Source organism: Microtus pennsylvanicus, chromosome 2 (genome assembly GCF_037038515.1).
Source record: "Microtus pennsylvanicus isolate mMicPen1 chromosome 2, mMicPen1.hap1, whole genome shotgun sequence".
NCBI classification, from domain to species: domain Eukaryota; kingdom Metazoa; phylum Chordata; class Mammalia; order Rodentia; family Cricetidae; genus Microtus; species Microtus pennsylvanicus.
Window position 1 is genome coordinate 90,970,117 of NC_134580.1, and position 19,161 is coordinate 90,989,277.

Genomic DNA, 19,161 nt, shown 5'->3' on the forward strand with positions numbered 1-19,161 from the left:
CGATGTGAGTGCTGGGAATTGAACCTGGATCCTTTGGAGGAACAGCCTGTGCTCTTAATGGCTGAGCCATCTCTCCAGGGATCTAGCATCATTTCTTTTCTTATTCTTCTCAATAGGCCCTACTTCCTGGGTATCAAAGGTCCCACCCATCTGAAGACTATCTGTCCATGGGTTTCCAGGGAGGAGAGTTGTATTCAAGATACCAGAGGAAATTTGATCAGTCTTTCCCACTGCTATCTTTCAGCGTGTGGTGTTTTCTACTACAATCTACTGGACTGACCAGTTGGTAATCTGGCCTATTGTTAGTATATAATCATCAATAACTTGGTGAATTTTGACCAAAGGTAACTTTGTCTATCTTTGGATACATGAAGACCACTAAAAATAAGTACCAATTCCCATTTTGGGATATTTGAAATACATGAATGCATTTGCAACATTCTGTTAGAGGTGAAGTTGCTTCTTCTTTTTATTAGGATGTCAATACAGATACATTTATATAAGATAATCACATTTCTAAAAGCTCTGCCAAGGACTGGAAAATGACACTCTTGGGACGGCTGTTCTTAGAAAGAACATAATGAACATCCTTGTGGCTATCTAGTGGTTTGAGACTTGTTGAGGGTTAATATAAAAAAAGGCATTAGGATTTTTTGGTAGATAGATTTCTATGAAGTATAACGATGCTAAATAAGTATGGATGATTGTTGGACACAATAAGCAAAAACGAGGCTCATTTTGCTTTGGTTTTCTTTCCCTGATTTTGGATCACAGATGAATTTAAGGTTGTATTCCCCACCCCCACACAGAACTCATGAATTACTAAGGGAGATGAGTGTGGTTCCTTGGAGGATTATAATGACTGTCGCCTCTCTGAGTTTGACATGAACATATGAGGGTTTTGTTTTTTTTTTTTTGTCTGTTATCACTTACTCTCTCCATAACTTGTGGTGGTTTGAAGGAAAATGGCCCCCAAAGGGAGTGGCACTATTAGGAGATGTGACCTTATTGAAATAGGTGTGGTCTTGTTGGAGGAAATGTGCCACTGTGGGGGCGGGCTTTTAGGTCTTTTTTCTCAAGCTTCACTCAGTGTGAGGGTCAGTCGATTTCCTGTTGCTTCTGAGTCTTAATAAAGGACTCTCAGCTCCAGCACCACATCTGCCTGCACGCCACCATGCTCCCCATCCTGATAATAATGGATTGAACCTCTGAAACTGTACGGGAGCCACCTCAGTTAAATGTTTTTATTTATAAGAGTTGCTGCGGCCATGGTGTCTCTTCACAGCAATAGAAACCCTAAGACATAACTCAACTAGTTCTCCTGGATGTTTTCAAAGTTTTCAGTAATAGTAGCTGCTACAGGCAGGCACAGAATGTGTCTTCTCTGGGACCCATGTATTTAGCTTTATGGAGAGCTCTAGAACCTAATACCCAATGAAAAATTGCTTGATAGAGACATCCATGTCTACACAGCTCTTTTGTAAATTGAGGGCCCTAGGGATGGTGAGTTTTTGGGAAATAATCTCTGTAGAAAAGTCAGAGCTTTATTTTTCACAGAAAGAGAAAAGTAGAGGATACTTTCTTAAAACATCAAAATATGCAGGATTTTAAAATGAGATGCAAACACTGAGAAAAATGGCTACAAGAATTTTTACAAGCCTTTTATATTTATTTATTTTGTTTGTGTGCCATCAGAGGACAATTTGCAGGAACTGGTTCTCTCTTTCCACCTCGTGGGTCCCAGAGATTGAACTTGGGTTTAGAGGCAAGCAACTTTATCTGTGGAGCCTTCTTGCTGGCCTTTGTTTTTTGTTTGTTTGTTTTGTTAAAGACAAAGGGGGAGAAACAGAGACTGTTAACTAGACAATGATGGAATAGGATAAAAGAAATAGAGGACAGAAGAGCACTTCTCTGAATAAACCTTAGTTTTGACTTTTACAAACATTAACATTCTACTTATTAAGAAGAAGTTAAATCAGTGTGGGTAGCAGATAAGGCTTAAAATCCCGGCACTGGGGACACTAAGGCTAGAGAATCTGGAGTTCCAAAATAGCCAGGTCATGTCTCAAAGTAGAGGGAAGGAAAGTGCAGGACCATTTTGGGACTGAGTCTGTAGATCCGCAGAGGAGTGCTTGCTTAGAGTGCAGAAGGGCCTGAAAAACCGCACAGGCTACAAAAGGCCAAGAAAAGCTGAGGCCCTCCTCCAGATGCAAGGTTCTAAACACGCCAGTGGTAGGGCATTCTGTTTGGTCCTAGATTAGATCCCGACTGGAAAAGAAATTCTTAAAACAAAAATTTGTAGGACTAGTAAAATTTGAGCAGTCTATAGACTACAAAACAACATTGTAGCAATGTCAATTTTCTTGATTTTTGTTGTTTGTGCAGTAGTTACATAAAAGTAACATTGTTCTTAAGAAACAAACATGGAGACATTCCAAGGTAAATAGACACATAGAGAAAACCTACTCTAAGACATGTGAGGAAAAAAAAATTGAGAGCCAGCACACACAGCTGTGCACACTGAGAGAGAGAGAGAGAGAGAGAGAGAGAGAGAGAGAGAGAGAGAGAGAGAGAGAGAGAGCGCACAAATAGGACAAAACTTTAATGGGTTTGTAAAACAGAAGAAGGATAAAGAGTTGCTTCTAGTATTTATTCAGCTTTTATATAAGTTCAGAATTCAAAAGAATTTGTTTTTTAAAAAAATGTGCTTCTGGCTCCTTTCCTAACACATTTACCCACTCCCTGTCTATATTTTCTTAAATTAGCAAAGAGCTTGCGTAATCCTGAACTTTACTGATGCGATGACATGAAGGAGAGAGAAATTACAATCACAAAATGCTAATGAAACGACGGGGGAGAAAGTGAGGCTGTTCCCGTTGGCACAGGGCCTCTGTCTGAGAAGAGTTGGGCTTCCAGGTTTGTCCCGCATCCCAGTCCTACAGGAGAAAGGAAGACTTTTAGCCATAGACGTTTTATCATCATTATTTAATCTTAATTTGATCATTGGTAACTGGAATGGCACACCACAGAAGGTAGCAACAGGGATGTGTGTTCCACATTGTGTGCCCTGTCGTAAAAGGGAAGGCCATGCAGAGCTGGGTAAGACCCCGGTACAAATTGGGTCTGCCATGCTAACCGGAGACGATTCTCCAGTTTTAACACTTTTCACGGAATCCCTGGGCGGTTGAATGTCTTTAATATCCAGAACAACATGAGTACGATACGCTTTGCTGTGATTCGGATATTTGTAGTAGACGGCTATATATCCCAACCCAGGGGTTTAGGTGCAGATGTCACAATACAGATAACTGACAGCGTCACCCTCAGAGGACACTCGCCAGAGGAGCAAAGCGGAGGAACGCTGGCAAGGCGCGTTGCTTAACCAAACAGAAATGGAAAACTGGGACTTGTCACCAACTTCACAGCCAAAGAGAAACAAATCACATTATCAGCAACACATAGCATCAATAGATCACTAGTTAAAGCGGAACACAGTTTTCACCACAGACAGAGCTCAGGACGCTGGGATCTGGGATCCTAGCCCAGGTGTAGGACAGGATATACCCCACCCGCTCACCCACTACCTGTAGTTGACAGTTGAATCTTTGCATTCTGAAGGCCCCACTTAAGGCCCCAACTCAAGGAAACTTTGGTTTCCCCTAGTGGTTTTGGGGTACACTTTGTCTATGTTAATAGACATGAGGAGCCTTGTGAACCTGGCTACTTTCCAAAGTCAATAAGGATCAGTTTCACAAAAGATAAACTAAAAACGCTCATTCTGTGTGGTGGTGGAGCAATACTCTCTCCACTCCGGCTCTGGGGTCCTTTGCTTTAACTGCCTTATCCCTCTACTGTGACTGATGAATACCCAATATAGGATTAAAATGCCATTTTCATGGAAAGATTTCCAATTTTGCCAGCAGCCAAGGCCTTAAAGGAAGAGAATCAAGTGCGTCTACAGCTGGTAGAGCAGGTTTCGGAATAAAGCCACACCCTCCTGGTGTCACGTAGGCCTGGGAACTCTTCTTAGAGATTTGAGCCAATTAGTATTTTCTGCTAGTTTCTTGGCAGGTAGGAACCTGCCCTTCACAAAGACTCCACAGCTATGGGGCATCAAACATGTTCCATCTCAACATCAGGTCTCTGCAGGATAGAATAGAAGCCTGGGTAGATTCACCTTGTACTGCCTAAGAGTTCCCCATCCTAAAGGCTCCTTGGTATGTAACTCTCTTCTTCCAGGGTTGGAGGAAGAACTCTGGCACACATCTAATTCCCAGGAAACCAGGACAATTCTTTTCCTCCTCTTCCTCCTCCTCCTCTTCCTCCTCCTCCTCTTCCTCCTCCTCCTTCTTTTCTTCTTTTGCCATCCTCTTAGCAAATGAGGTTGAAAGAGAGCTGGCTTCCACTGAGTGAAATGAAATTCAGATTTTTTTTTTCTTTTTGAAATAGGATCTTGCTATAGACAAAGCTGCCCCCACTGCTCAAGTGCTGGGATTATAGGTATGTTCCACCACACCCAACTGAAGTGTAGAGAATTTTTTTAACACAGTGTCAAATAATAGCAGATCTAACTAGGAAGTGTCTGAGAGCATTTCCCCACCTGCCAGTTCTTCAGGTAGCTCTTCACTGCTTTTACTGTGGGGCTTTCATTAATTTAACTTTAAATTAAGCTTTAATTTCTTGTACATGTATTTATGTTTAGAGTCATCAAAGGTTCATTTTTTTTCCTCTCCTGGTTCTAACACTCAAACCCAGGGTTTTGAGCATGCTGGACAAGCACTGTCGAACAAGCACCACTCCATCTCCAGTGTGTTTATATAAAAATACTTCAGTTAAATAGTTCCATCAAATCAGTTTTTAAATAATTCCAAGGTACAAATGTATGTTGATAATTTTTGTTTTTATGTCCCTATAACTTACACTTAGCTTTTAAAATGAAACTTATGTTTAAACAATGTTTGCTTTGGTGCTGAGGGTCAAATCCGGTGCCTCATGGATGTGGAGGAAAATGTTGTATCACTGGGCTCCTCCTAGCCAAAGCGTTCATATTTAAGGACCATAACCAACTGCGCTGAACTCTCAACAGTAAGTTTCTGGGTATCTCACTTTGGGGTGAATTTGGGTAGGACTGAACAAGGAAGTCATTTCTTTCAAATATGAAAGACGTATAAGAGAGGAAGGGAGAGAGAGAAAAAGAGAGGGAGGAGAGAGAGAGAGAGAGAGAGAGAGAGAGAGAGAGAGAGAGAGAGAGAGAATATTCCCCTCTGCCCAAGTAGCATTGCTTTCCCAGCACAAAACAGTAATCTGTGAATGTCTGGGTGTGTTAGGGGTTGAAATAGGGGGATTGGGAGCTTCAAAAACTCTTAAAGAAATGTCAAAGCACAGAAGGAATTATATTTGTTTTCCATGTTTTGTATCTGAATCGTCCTGAGAAGAGATTAGAAAGCAATTCCCCTGAAAACAACATAAAGGACCCAACATTCAATATCCTGGAGAGGAGCCTTACTGCACAGGGCTGTTATACAATCAGTTTCTCCTGGGAACACGGCATATTTAGTAAATGACTCCAAATGGGCACCAAAAATGATACCTAATCTTTGTTTAGAGAAATAATTACCTCATTGGTAAAGCCCAAAAATAACGGCACAGAAACTTGATCATCATTAGTAGCAGAATAGAAGCCCCTTTAGGAGACCAAGTGTGCAAGTGTGCCAACGTCAGCACCCTTCTTGACTCAGGATGCTGAGAAACTGATGGTCTGTGGGAATCACCATGGTTTCGCTGGGTACAGGCGTTGTCATAGCTATGAAAGGGGGAGTGAGAGCATCGTTCTGCATATGAACAGAAAAACATGCCACAGTACAAAACACGTGATAGCTGCATAATAAGTGCTGATTAAATTACAACGAGTAGTATTCTTAGAAGCCAGTTGAATATCATTCTTATCCAGAGGCGACAGTGGCCTACATTCTCCTGATTCTCACTGGTATAAGACAACTTCACACAGACACACATATTCCACAAACAGTCTATGACAGAATGCCACAGGGGAAGATTTCCATCTGGTCCCTCCTGTTCTGCACAGATCAGTTCCCAAAATTATTGTCCACCAAGACTCAAATGTACTTCCAGAGCAGGGCCCTGAGTCTATCTCTCTGCTCCACTGGCAGACTCTAGTGGCATCAGGTGACCTTGGTAATAGACAAGACTCACTTCATGTGGCAGTTGTTGCTGTGTGTGTGTGACTCTTCATTCGACCACAGACCTTGAGCCTTGACAAGTCTTCGGGGACTCACAATGGCAGATGTCATCCTTGAAAACAAGCAAACCAGACCGTGATTATGATTCTTGCGAGGGGAGTTGCTGACTTCTCAGGGTAGCTTGCTGTTCCCTTGCCAGTACAGTTTCTCGTCTGCTTTTTTCTTTTTCCACCGGCAGAGGAGCAGCATCTTAAAGGTCTTCCTGAAGGTTCTGTTGCAGAGAGCATAGCAGATGGGGTTGACCGTGCTGTTGACGTAGCACAACCAGTAACCCAAGTGCCACAAGGTGACAGGGACACACTTGTCACAGAAGGTGGAAACCAGGACCATGATGTTGTAAGGGGTCCACGTGATGATGAAGGCCAGGAGGATGGCACTCAAGGTCTGGGCTGCTTTCCTCTCTTTGACTAGGACCATTCTCTTTCGTTTGGTCATTTGATGGCTGAGGTTGGGATCCAGGCCTTTCGTGGAAGGGTCTTTGGACACCGGGAAGGTACAGGGCATGATTTTCACCTTGCGACAGCCATTGTTAGTCTCCTGGGTTCCATCAGCTTTTACCACCAGTCGGAACTTATAGGCAACACACTTCTGACTCTTGAGTCTCTGAGCAGTAGCCGGGGACAGGAAGTACTTGGGAGTGTCATAGTCATTGTTTTCAGTCTGAGCATTCCCCAAAGTTTCCTTGGTCTCTTCAGCGCTGAATTCCTTCCTCGGGCTTTCCTTGGCCTGGTTCTTGTAGACCACTTGGAAGACAGGGTCAGTGGTCGTCTTGGCCTCATCCTCTGAGGAGGCATAGCTGCTACAGGTAGTGACCTGCTCAGCCTTGTCCCAGTCAGCGCTTAGGCCCGTGGTCTGGGTTGGCTTTCCTGTGGTTGAAGTTCTCCTGCGGGAGGATGACCAGTCATTCCTTTCTCTCTGGGCCAGGCTGGGTCTAGAGTAGCTAAAGAAAGATCTGAGCAGGGTCCTGTGAGCCGGCTTTCTCTTCTTGGCTTCTGCCACAGAATCAGAACCCTGGAGGTCAGCCAGGTCCTTGGTTCGCTTCTCGGTTTCCCTGTAGATCCGGCAGTAGAGTATGGTCATGACGGAGACAGGGATGTAGAAGGCAGCGATGGCAGTGCCGAAAGTAATGGTGGGCTCAGAGAGGAACTGGATCTGGCACTCATCGGGTGGTACTGTCCGCTTGCCCACCAAGTACTGCCAGCAGAGGATTGCTGGCGCCCAGAGGATGAAGGAGATGAACCAGGCCAAGCCGATCATGATGCCCGCCCTCTTTGGGGTACGCTTGGCCCGGTATGTCAGTGGTCTTGTGATGGAAAAGTAACGGTCAAAGCTAATCACCAGAAGGTTCATGACAGAAGCGTTGCTGGCAACATAGTCCAGGGCAAGCCAAAGGTCACAAGCCAGACTCCCGAGAACCCAGCGACCCATGAGGATGTAGGTCGTGTAGAGGTTCATGGAGAAGACCCCAATGATGAGGTCTGCGCAGGCCAAGCTGAGCAGGTAATAGTTGTTTACCGTCTTGAGCTGACTGTTGACTTTGAAGGAGATCATGACCAAGACATTGCCCACAATGGTCATCAGGCTGACCACAGCCGTCACCGCTGCAATAGTGATGACTTCCCAAAGCCCATGGCGTTCCAAAGCCTGGTGATTTACTGGGGTGCCATTGACGGTGGTTTCATTGTGGTAAGATTCCCCCTCCATCCTGGTTCAGGAAGTTGCTTTCGGATTTAGTCTGAGGTTTGAAGCTGCTCTGTTCTGCCTCCCCTCTTCTCCACCGGTATCTGGAAGAGACATAAACAGGTCATCGCCACTCACCACAGTTCTGCCTGACTTTGTTTCCATTCATCATTACTTCCAGAGTATGAAATGTATGTAGAGTAAGATTATGGATTGTTGAACTTTTTTTCTTAGAAAATGACTTAATTATTATCACACTATTGTTAGAATTGATAGTATTGAGATAGTTAAGGTAAGAATAAGGTAAAAGGCAAAATAAATTTTGGAAAACATATATATATATATGTACACATCATCATTCCATTGGGAAACAGTATAGTAATGTATGTATATATATTATCATTGCAAAATTATTCTACCTAGTGAATAAGTATTTTTTTAAACTTTATTTTATTTACTTAGTATACAATATTCTGCTTACATGTATGTCCGCAGGCCAGAAGAGGGCACCAGATCTTATTACGGATGGTTGTGAGCCATCATATGTTTTCTGGGAATTGAACTCAGGACCTCTGGAAGAGCAGTCAGTGCTCTTAACCACTGTGTCATCTCTCCAGCCCAAGTGATGGGTTTTAATTATAAAAATTTTTAATTAAAATATTTTTAATGAAAAATTCTCTTCTATTTTTATACATGCAAAAAATGAATTTTGGTCATCTTCGTGCCCCAATGCCCTCTCTCTTTCCTCTCTCCCCTTGAAACCGTTTTTCTTCCACAGAAATCTCTGGACCTTTAGTAGCATTTTTATCAGGATATCATTACTAGTTCTTTGAGAAGTTCATATGCTGTGTTGTGAGCATATCCACTCCTTTCCACAACTTCTCCCAGATACATCCCCTTCCCTACCCACCCAGCTTTGTGTCCTTTTAATTGTTTGGTGAATTATCGTTTGCATTTTAATGCGCCTCACTGCCCGAGTACCATTCATATGTGTGAATCTGCTGCCCTCTTGTGGCAATATTTTTTAAAAAGGGGGTTGAGAAGATGAAGATGAGAAAGGGATGAATATAATAAATGAATATAATAAAGACTGGGTGGGTGGTGGGGGTGAGGGATGGTAGGGTGGAAATGAAGGGTGTGGTTGTGGGTGGGGTGGGATGGGAATAGGGTGGAGGTGGCCTGTGGGTGTGAATGCTAGGGATAGAAAACGGAAATGAGCATTGGAGGTAGTGCAGGGAAGCGGCAGGCTTAAAACACGACCGCTCACAATGGGTTAAAAGCCAAGGGGAATTCCTACTGAAGGAATGTGTGAAGAAACAAAGTTTGCACATGCCTGCTTTTTTTTTTTTTAAAGGTGGCTCTTTTAAAGTAACAAACATCTAACTTCTAACTGGAGAGAAGCGCATGCAGTCTAAAGTTCATTTCAGTTAATAGACAGCTTCTTGGAGTGGGTGGGGATGAGAAGAGGGATGGGGGAGAGGAGGGAGGGAGGGAGGAGAAACTGATTGAGCTGGAAAAAAACAATTATTTTTTAAAAATCAGTGGGGAAAGGTGGCTTCTCATTGTCTATGAAGTAATAATATCTGGGGCAGGATTTTAACCAATGCTTTAAAAACACTGTTTACGAGTGTTAGATGCCTTGGAGCGTAAAAAGATGCTCAGGTGTATGAATTGAGAGACTTAGTCTTGTTCAGCCCTAAACAGCATCCAGGAAGACAGTGAGGCTTTGGGGTCCAATTCTTGGGACAGAAAGAGTTGCACTGTCACCGTAGAGCAGGAAAGCTGGTGAGACAGCCTATACTTGAGGACTAAACCGGAGCCCCTGGATTCATGTGTGAAGCTTGTCTCCTACTCCTGGGGTGTGATGGTGGTGGGGGACTCCCTTTCTGTCTTGTGCGGTATCCCCAGACTTTGGGGAAATCTATCATTTTTCTATGTGTGCCATGTCATAAAAAGCCTTGGAAGAACTGCTGCAGTTAGGTTTATGGGAAAATCTGAAAGCCCAGAATTCCTTGGCAGTTAGCAAACCCTTCCCAATAGAAGTAAAAACAAGATTATGCATTTATAATTCCTAATGGAAGCATGCTTTTCTGTAGGCAATAGGAAGAAAATGTCTTGAGGATGCAGGGACACACTGCATGCATCAAGCAAAGCTGAGGAGTCTAGTAAGATGAGGATTGACACCGGAGCCTGGGTTTAGTCCAAGGAGATAAGATGCATCTTGGTAAGCTGTTTGGGGCTGTGGTGCTCGGAGAGCTTTGAGACATAAGGGAAAGAGGGACCAGGAGGAGCAGAGCCGGAGGAAGCTATGCTACTAACTGCTTGCTGGTCTGTGGACCAACTTTGCGCCTGTATACAATACCAATTGAAGGCCAGAAGAGGGAGTCTCTTAGGACTGGAGTTACAGACAGTTATCCACTGGGTGGATGCTGGGAATCAAACCCTGGTGTTCGGGAAGAGTAGTCAGGGCTTTTAAGCATTAAGCCTTCTCTCTAGCTGGCCTTTTTTTATTTGTAAAGAAAGGTGGGCATAATCTACTTTTTCATGCTCATGAGAATGACGGCACATTAGAAGGTAAAGACCGACACATGGGAGAGACTGAGAGAGATTCTGGAGTGAGCTGGTAAGTGAGCCGGAATAGGACCTAATGTGGTAATAGAAGTAACTGCCTGCCACTAGAGCAGAGGCCCCACAATAGTATCCCGAGGGAAGGTGGAGTATATGGCCCAGACACCAGACAGGTTTGGAAGAGGTGGACATTATCTTCTGATCACATCTGCCTTTAAGAAATAGAAAGCCTAGCCAACAGTTTAGAGTGGGGAGGGAAGGTGGTAGAAGCCTGTCCTGTGTATTTTAGGGATTGGTTCCGTCCATTTTGAGGAGTTGCCTAGCCCTGAGCCAAGACCTCGAACCCCCTTAACATTTCATCATTAGCTGACTTTCATCTCCAGCACAGTGTGGACAGAACTTGGGGCCTCAAAGAGGAGCTCTGGTAAGCTCCCCTTCATCTGTAACCTGTGAGCACCCCTCCGCAACAGATGGAGATGTTTAAAATACACAACAAATGAAAAGCTAGGCTTTTTGCACAAGCCTATAACCCCAGCTATGCTGCAGGTTTAGACAGAAGGGTGGACCATTCAAGGGCCTGACTGGGCTACAGGATGAGTAAAGGGCTCTTTGGTGCAGATGACTGAGATACTCTTTCAAAAGAAAAAGTAAGGGCGGCCTTCTTTCTGGGAAAACCTACAGATGTTTCTCCATCTTCTTTTTCATGCACTCGGCATAGGAGGGAGCTAAACTATTTAAAAGTCTGCCTGTTTGCAGAGGGAGAATCAAGAAACTGTGCTTGTTCTGTAAAATTCGTATTTGCGAGGGATCCATGATTTGTTTTAGAACTATCCCAAACAGCCAGGAGGCAGCGGTGCACAACTTTAATCCCAGCACCTGAGACGCAGAGGAAGGTGGATCTCTGTGAATTCAAGGCTAACCTGGTCTATATAGTGAGTTCCAGGCCAGCCAGGGCTACATAATGAGACCCATTTAAATTAAAGAAAGGAAGAAAGAAGGAAAGAACTATCATAATATTTTATTTTCCAAGTAGCGAGAAACTGTAAGTTCCATGGTCTTGGGTTAGTATAGTGATACTTTATTTATGTTTTAATAAATAATGCATGAAAGACCAGAAGGGCAAAGCTAAGGCCCTAGAGGTCAGGCAGTGGTGGCACACACCTTTAATCCCAGGATTTGGGAGACAGAGGCAGATGGATCACTTTTTGAGTTCAGGGCCACCCTGGACTACACAAGATCAATGCAGAAACCAATCTAGGTGGTGGTGGTTTATACCTTTAATCCCAGCACTAGGGAGTCACACGCCTTTAATCCCAGCACGAGAGGGAATATAAAATGAGAGGAGAGAGAGGCTTAGGTTTCAGTTTGCGAACGCCAGCCTTGGTAGAGGTAAAACTTCTCTCATGGCTTGGCTGCTTTGCTTTTCTGGGTTTTAGGTTGAACCCCAATTTCTGCCTCTCGTTTTTATTACTTGTGCTACAGGCTAGGATTTATGAAGCCTTCTTGGGAAGTTTAAATGAAAGCCCAGATATTACGTGATGATAGTGATTTTCCAACTTGAGTATGTATCACAGTTGCCAGCAAGTTGATTGAAACAGACACTGGGCTTCATCCTCAGCCTTGTGGCTGCAGGGATGTTTAGGTGTTTGTATTTCAACAAGTGACACTGTGCTACTACACAGTTTGAAAACAACTATGAAATGAATAGATTTTGTAGGTGGAGGCTGCTTGTTCATTTTCCGGACAGACCTGAAATAATCACACAGAAATTGTATTAATCAAAACACTGGCCTAGGAGTCTTATTAACTTATTATTCTTATTATTAATTGTTATCAATTATTCTTGTTAAGCGTAGTGTAGAAGGAGCTGCGGGCTGCTTCCCACCGCCTGGCTCCCGCACAGCTAGCTTTATTACACGGAAAACTGTATTCTTTTAAATACTGCCTGGCCCGTTATCTGTAGCCTCTTATTGGCTAACTCTCATATCTTGATTAACCCATTTCTAATAATCTGTGTAGCACCATGAGGTGGTGGCTTACCAAGAAAGATTCAGCCTCTCTGACCTGGTGGCTGGCTCCATGGCGTCTGACTGAGGGAGAATGTATTACATTAGAAAAAAATCTATTTTCAATAAAAGGGGGAAAACATATTTAGATTGCTTTGAGTTAAAAAATGTAAGGCCACAGTAACCATTTTGAGATAAACCTTCATATACATTCTTGTTAATTCTCTTTAAAAAGTTTCTAAAAGTATATTTACTTGATGAAAGGTTATGAACATTATGAAGGCATTTTATATACATTTAAAGAAATAAGTAAAGGCAAGGAAATCTCCATTTCTTCCTAAAGCATTAATTTAAATAAAATGTGCTTATTATACTTCCTCTAATAATGGCTATTGTAAGAACATTTTGTTCAAATATTGTATGGCATGCTTATTGAAATGTAAAAACCAAGGCTTATCTAATAAAAATGCTACATTATGTGTTTTTGTTAGATAGAGGTAGGAATCAATTTATCTGCTTATTTGTAATTTCCTGACATCGGCTCTCACTGATGAAAACAGTAACAACAACAATAAAATCGAAGGTACAACCAGAATTTTAGAGAAAGTGAGAGAGAGAGGAAGACAGCCATCAAATTACCGCCCTTCACCATGTGAGGAGACAACAAACACATGGACCCTCACCACCCTGCTCTTGGACTTGACGGCTTCAGATCTGTGGGAGCCAGATTTGTTTGCGAGCTACCCAGTTCATGGTATTTTGCGATAGTAGGCCAAAAGAAATCAGATTGCTCACTTCCCTGTGTGTAAGCCTTGCTTTGAAGACATTTGACAATTTCTGTGGTGCAAAAACCTCCATAATGCCTTGGTAGTTTCAAAGAAAATGACACCCATAGGGAGTGGCACTATTAGAAGGCGTGGCTTTGTTGGATTAGATGTGGAGGACGTAAGTCACTATTGGGGGCAGGATTTGAGGTCTCCAGTGCTCAAGTGACCTCAGTGTGTAGCACACAGACTCCTTCTGCTCCCTGGGGATCAAAATGTAGAACTCTAGGGTCCTTTTCCAGCACCATGTCTGCTGGCCTGCCGCCGTGTTCCACTGTGATGATAATGGACTACACCTCTGAAACTGTAGGCTAGAGTTATGTGGTCATGGTGTCTCTTCACAGCAAAAGAAACCCTAACTAAGACAACGCCTTATTTCAACCTACCAGCTTTGTCACTGAACACAGAATCTTAAAGAGATAATGTACCAAACCATTGTTGACTTGGTCACCCAGAGAATGGAGTCTAGACTGTCCAGTGTGTTCTTAAAATTGCGTTTATATCTGTCTTAGTCTTGCTGGTTCCTTTATGGTATAAGAATATGACTCTCCTTACTATTGTTATGGCCCTGTGCTTGGTGTTTCTGGAGAGATGGGACTACTGAATTTGAGAGCTCAGAATAGGGAAGAACACATTAATCCTGAGTGCTACTGGCAATCTGAATTTCACAGGTAGATACAAAGTATCTATCTATCTATCTATCTATCTATCTATCTATCTATCTATCTATCTATCTATCTATCTATCTTACCAAATAGAAAGTATAAAATATAGTGTGAATAAATAAAAGGAAAATGTAGAAATGATTTTTTAATGCACCATGTCAGAAATAATAGTATTATTTGTACCATTACACTAACCAACAAAATGTTAACTGTTATGGCAAAGAGATAACTAACGTGTGGAATGAAATGTTAAAACTACTATAATTATTGGTGTACATGAAAGGGTAATGAGGGTGAAGCTTTCTATATGTGTTAAAATTTTGTGATTTAGATTGGCTTACCCTGATACATCCTCCTCCCTAACTCTTGATTCTCTATTAATGGCACAATTAACTAACTGTCCATACAAGTAATGAATGTGGGCATCACCACTATTTCTCAGATCCTGACTTCCCCATTTATACTGGAGTGTAGAATTCTAAATTTCCCACTTGTTGGTTGTCTTCTTGGCTCTCATCTCCAGCCACACCCTAACGACTATGGCCTGGATTTTCCTGATGACCTCACGCCTCTGACTGGACTGTCAATCTCCTTTACAGACTGATTTCTCAAGACTTTGAAGCCGGACAACCCTGGGCTTGAACCAGTCCATTAATTACTTGCTGGATGATCATAAAATTATTTAATGTTTGTGTTTTCTTTTGTGTGTGTGGTATAGCACATGTATGTTTGAGCGTGCATGTTTATGTGAGCTAAGTATGGAGGTCAGCAGTTGATTTGGGGGTGTCTTCCTCAATCACTTATCACTCTCCACATTTTTGTTTTTTGAAAAAAAATATTGTAAAGAAATGATTACAAACTTATTTGTATATATAGGAAATCTTACTAAATTGCAGTTTGTAATTTTAATATGTAGAGGAATTAAGCTTTTTTTATCACGAGAATGCAGATAAATTCGACAGCAAACATTTGAAATCACTAATGTAAAATAATTAAAATTTTACAAAATATTAAAATATGTTTACAAGCAAGTGTGGTCACAATAAAGGCTAATGTCGGTTACAAAGACAACGTTGACCAAAACTCACTTTGTTTCTTGGTCTCTAGAGATTTATCCAGAAGGCTCACACATTAAACAGTTAGAGAACATCATTTTGTTCATGGTCTTCAGACAGGGTTTCTCAGTGTGATAGCTAATCTTGGTTGTTATCACACCACGGCAGGGGAACCTCAACTGAAGAGTGACCTTCATCATGTTGGCATTAGGGCCGGTTTGTGGGGCATTTTCTAGATTGCTGGTAGGTGTGGGAGAGCCCAGCCCAGCCCACTGTGAGCAGTACAGTCCTCAGGCATGTGGGGCTGGGTGGCAAAGAAACAGAAGGGAACTGAGGGGCTAGAGAGATGGCTCAGTGGTTAAGAGCACTTGTTGCTCTTGCAGTGGACTAATGTTTGGTTATCATCACCCACGTGACGACTCACAATGACTCACATGACTCTACTCTATGTATGTATGCATGAATCAATCTATCTATCTATCTATCTATCTATCTATCTATCTATCTATCTATCTATCTATCTATCTATCTACCTATCTATCTATCTATCTATCTATCCATCCCTATCTCTAGATTCCAGGGAATCCAAAGTGGTCTGCTGGTGTCTGTGGGTACCAGGTACTCATGTGGTACATGTAATATGTGCAGGTAAAACACTCATACACATAAAATAGTTTTTTTTAAAAGACAGCTGAAATAGAGCAAACAAATCAGAAAGCAGGATTTCTGTGATTTCTACTTCAAGCTTCTACTTCCTGCTTTGGAGTTCCTGCTGTGACTTCCCATAATGATAGATTTTAAATTGGAAGAAGAAATAAACCTTTTCTTTCCTAAGCTGCATTTGCTCATGGTGTTTATGACAGCAACAGAAAGCTAAGTCAGACACTCACGAACCTGGATCTCATAGATTTGGCTAGGAGGGCTGACCAACGAGCACCAGGTATTTGCACATGGGACACACAGCCAGGCTTTTCATGTTGGTGCTGTGGATTTGGGCTCAGCACTTTCCCAATGGAGCGGTTTCTCTAGCCTAATGTTTGTGTTTTCAATGTGGGTTCCAAACTTGAGTCTAGTAGTTCAGGTCATAGGCCTGGTGAGTTCAGAGGAAGGGATCTACTGTGCACGGAGACAACTGGTGGGTTTTAATGCTCTGCAAGGGACAGCCGTTTCAAAGACTGTATATCTCTCAAGTTGACAAATCTTCAGGGGTCCCCTCATCTTTGTAGGTTCTCCCACTCCCTCCCACCTATTAGCTGGGCCAGCTTCTGTTCAGTCAGCAGGCTGTAGCTGGGGTGTCCACGAATCATGAAGAGCTACTTTAGCTTTGGTCGCGAAACTCTTCCTGCATTTAGCTCATGAGAGCAGAAGTCATCTTTCTATATAACTGTCTTCCTTATGAGTTTAGGACTTTAGGGTGGGGTTGATCTCTCTTCAGATCTGGACATAGTACTGCCTGTGTGGTTCTGTGCACAATTAAAGCAATATATGGCAGTGGGGAAGGGCCCGGAAAGGCCGGGGATGAAAGTGACACTTCTTTTGCCAGGTTGATTTCTATCTTTTGCTTTCATTGTTTTTTTATTTTTCGGTCTTTTGAGATAGGGTTTCTGTGTAGCCATGACTGTCCTGGAACTCACTCTGTAGAGCAGACCGGTCTTGAACTCAGAGATCTGCTTGACTTTAACTCGAATGTTGGGATTAAAGGCACATGTGCCACCACCGGCTTGCTTTCATTATTTTCCTGTAGCTTCCCTAAGACAAAACAAAACTTGGCCTCTGTGGTTTCTTCTTCTTGCTTTTTAAAAAAATTATCTATCTATCTATCTATCTATCTATCTATCTATCTATCTATCTATCTACCTACCTACCTATCATCTATCTATCTATCTATCTATCTATCTATCTATCTATCTATCTATCTATCTATCTATCTATCACCTGTGCCAAAGACGAATTCAGCACTCTGCCACTGAGTTACATCCCCAACCCTCTCACGGCTTTCTATAACTTTCCTGCTACCCTTGTCTTTGGATACTGTCTGGCCAAGTCCTGTTAAGTGAGTTAACTTCTCTAGGGCTGTTACCTCACTGCAGAATAAGGGCAACACAAGTACCTATGAGAATCAAGAGCTCAGTAAATGTAACAGCAATTAGGTTTACAAACTTTTTCAAGATTTTCAAGCACCCTTTCTACTCTCCCACCCTCCTCTCTACACACTTGAACTGCTGTCCCACCTGTCACGCGGAACTCACCCTACCTCCTTCCTAAATCCTGATTTTAAAATGACATATCCTCTTTAAATTAGAAAGTTAGCTAACAAACTCATCGTACATCTCGGGCTTAGTGTTCTGCAAATACTCGTAAGAATTAAGAGCGATCACACAAAGTGACTTTAGAGCGTCCCCTCCTTACAGATCACATCTGCGGTCCCCGCCCCGACCGGCCCGCACCCGGATCACCGGGGCCCGTGCTCGCCCGGCCGCTTCCGGTGGGGCCTTCGCTCTCGGCAGCGGCTCGCTCGCGCGCTGCTCTCGGCGGGCGGCCTCATGCAGGCGGAGCGCGGGGCTCGGGGCGGCCGCGGGCGGCGGGGAGGCCGGGAGCGGCCCGGAGGGGACCGAGAGTCGGCCGGAACCGCGGCGGCGCTGGCGAGAGGAGGCTGCGGGGACGGAGGCGGCCGGCGGGGCCGAGGCCGGGGCTTCCGCGGAGGCCGAGGAGGCGGCGCCCCGCGTGGCGGTCGCCGGGAGCCGGGAGGCCGCGGCGGCGGCGGCGGCGGCGGCGGCGTCAGCACACGGGTAAGCGGCGCGGGATGCTGCGGCAGGCAGCCGGCGTACGGCGCCTGCGCCGGACGGAGCCGGGGGACGCGCGTGGACGGTGCACGCGCAGCCCCTGGCTGCTTGCGGCCCAAGGACTGGGCTACGGGCCTCCGGTTTTGCTATCTCCGGGGTCCCAAAGTCTGATGGTGTCCCTGCAATTACCCGCTACAGCGCGGGCCCGGGTACATGAACCCAAACAGATTCACTCAGAGAAATGTTTGTTCCTCTATCCTGTGTTTCCTTTATCCCGTCCCAGCATTGCCTAGGTAACACTCTCTGTGGTCACATCTGGATGGAGGGACATGGGGAAGATCAAGTCTTCATTTTGGTCCTTCCCACTTTTCAGATTGAGATTTCGTCTTGTGGAGTACCTAAAGATTGACCGACCTTCCCGAGGTCTCTCTGTTCTCACGTCTTACGGTGGGCACATTGGTGTCTTAAATCAGGATTAACTGCAGAGCTCTGAAAGCCAGACAATAGAGTTCTGCCTGTGTAGGGACCGTTGTCCAGCTGCAGGACTCCACAGAGTGCACATCCTTTGCGTTCCCTCTGGATGCAAACGGAAACAACTTCTAGCTATGTACTGCTCCAAAGTAACTTCTCCGGGAGCCCAGAGGTTTACAGACTTTGATAACCAAATCCTCTGGCCAATCACCTTCACTGAATACCTAGCTGAAGCGCGACACTATCCTCGATGCAATCATTAATTTCATAAAATGCAAGAATTTATTTAGTGTTTATTTTTTAGAAATATATGTGTGTGTGTGTGTGTGTGTGTGTGTGTGTGTGTGTGTGTGAGAGAGAGAGAGAGAGAGAGAGAGAGAGAGAGAGAGAGAGAGAGAGAGAGAGAGAGAGAGAGAGAGAGATATGCTATGTAGCTGCCAAGGACATGTCGGAACCTTACCAATACGCCAAAGCTTCATGGTAAAACTCAGACGAATATATAAATGGGTTAATTTAAGATGTAAGAGCTAGCTAGGAAGACTCTTGAGTCATTGGCCAACTGTGTTGTAATTAATATGGTTTCTGTGTGATTATTTGGGTCTGGGAAGCCGGAATATAAACAAGCAGTCTCCGCTTATGTATGTGCGTGCGTGTGGTGGAGGTATTGGGGGGGTGTTGGGGTGCAGGTGTGGAGGTTGGAGGACAACCTTCCGGAGTCTATTTTCTCCTTGCGCTGTGGATTACCAGGATAGAATCCTCGTCATTAGACTTGCACAAGTGCTTTTACCCATTGAGCTGTATTACTTGCCCCAAAGTATATATTAAAATTTAAATGACGCGTAGTAACTA

General features: G+C 43.7%; 2 protein-coding genes across 4 annotated transcripts in view; one reads left to right on the forward strand and one right to left on the reverse strand.

Moving 5' to 3' along the window:
• Positions 1–3,011: 3,011 nt before the first annotated feature.
• Chrm5 (cholinergic receptor muscarinic 5) overlaps positions 3,012–19,161 on the reverse strand; it is a 61,899-nt gene continuing 45,749 nt past the window's right edge. The window contains exon 2 of one of the 2 annotated variants that reach the window (XM_075961718.1): positions 3,012–8,044. In XM_075961718.1, the coding sequence (XP_075817833.1) occupies positions 6,372–7,964 (1,593 nt within the window). In that variant the 5' untranslated portion in view covers positions 7,965–8,044 and the 3' untranslated portion in view covers positions 3,012–6,371. The remainder of the gene's footprint in view (positions 8,045–19,161) is intronic. The other variant, XM_075961719.1, reaches the window with a different exon arrangement.
• The window catches only part of Aven (apoptosis and caspase activation inhibitor), a 142,679-nt gene continuing 141,067 nt past the window's right edge, over positions 17,550–19,161 (forward strand). The window contains exon 1 of one of the 2 annotated variants that reach the window (XM_075961720.1): positions 17,550–17,847. In XM_075961720.1, coding sequence (XP_075817835.1) covers positions 17,602–17,847 — 246 coding nt within the window. In that variant the 5' untranslated portion in view covers positions 17,550–17,601. The remainder of the gene's footprint in view (positions 17,848–19,161) is intronic. The other variant, XM_075961721.1, reaches the window with a different exon arrangement.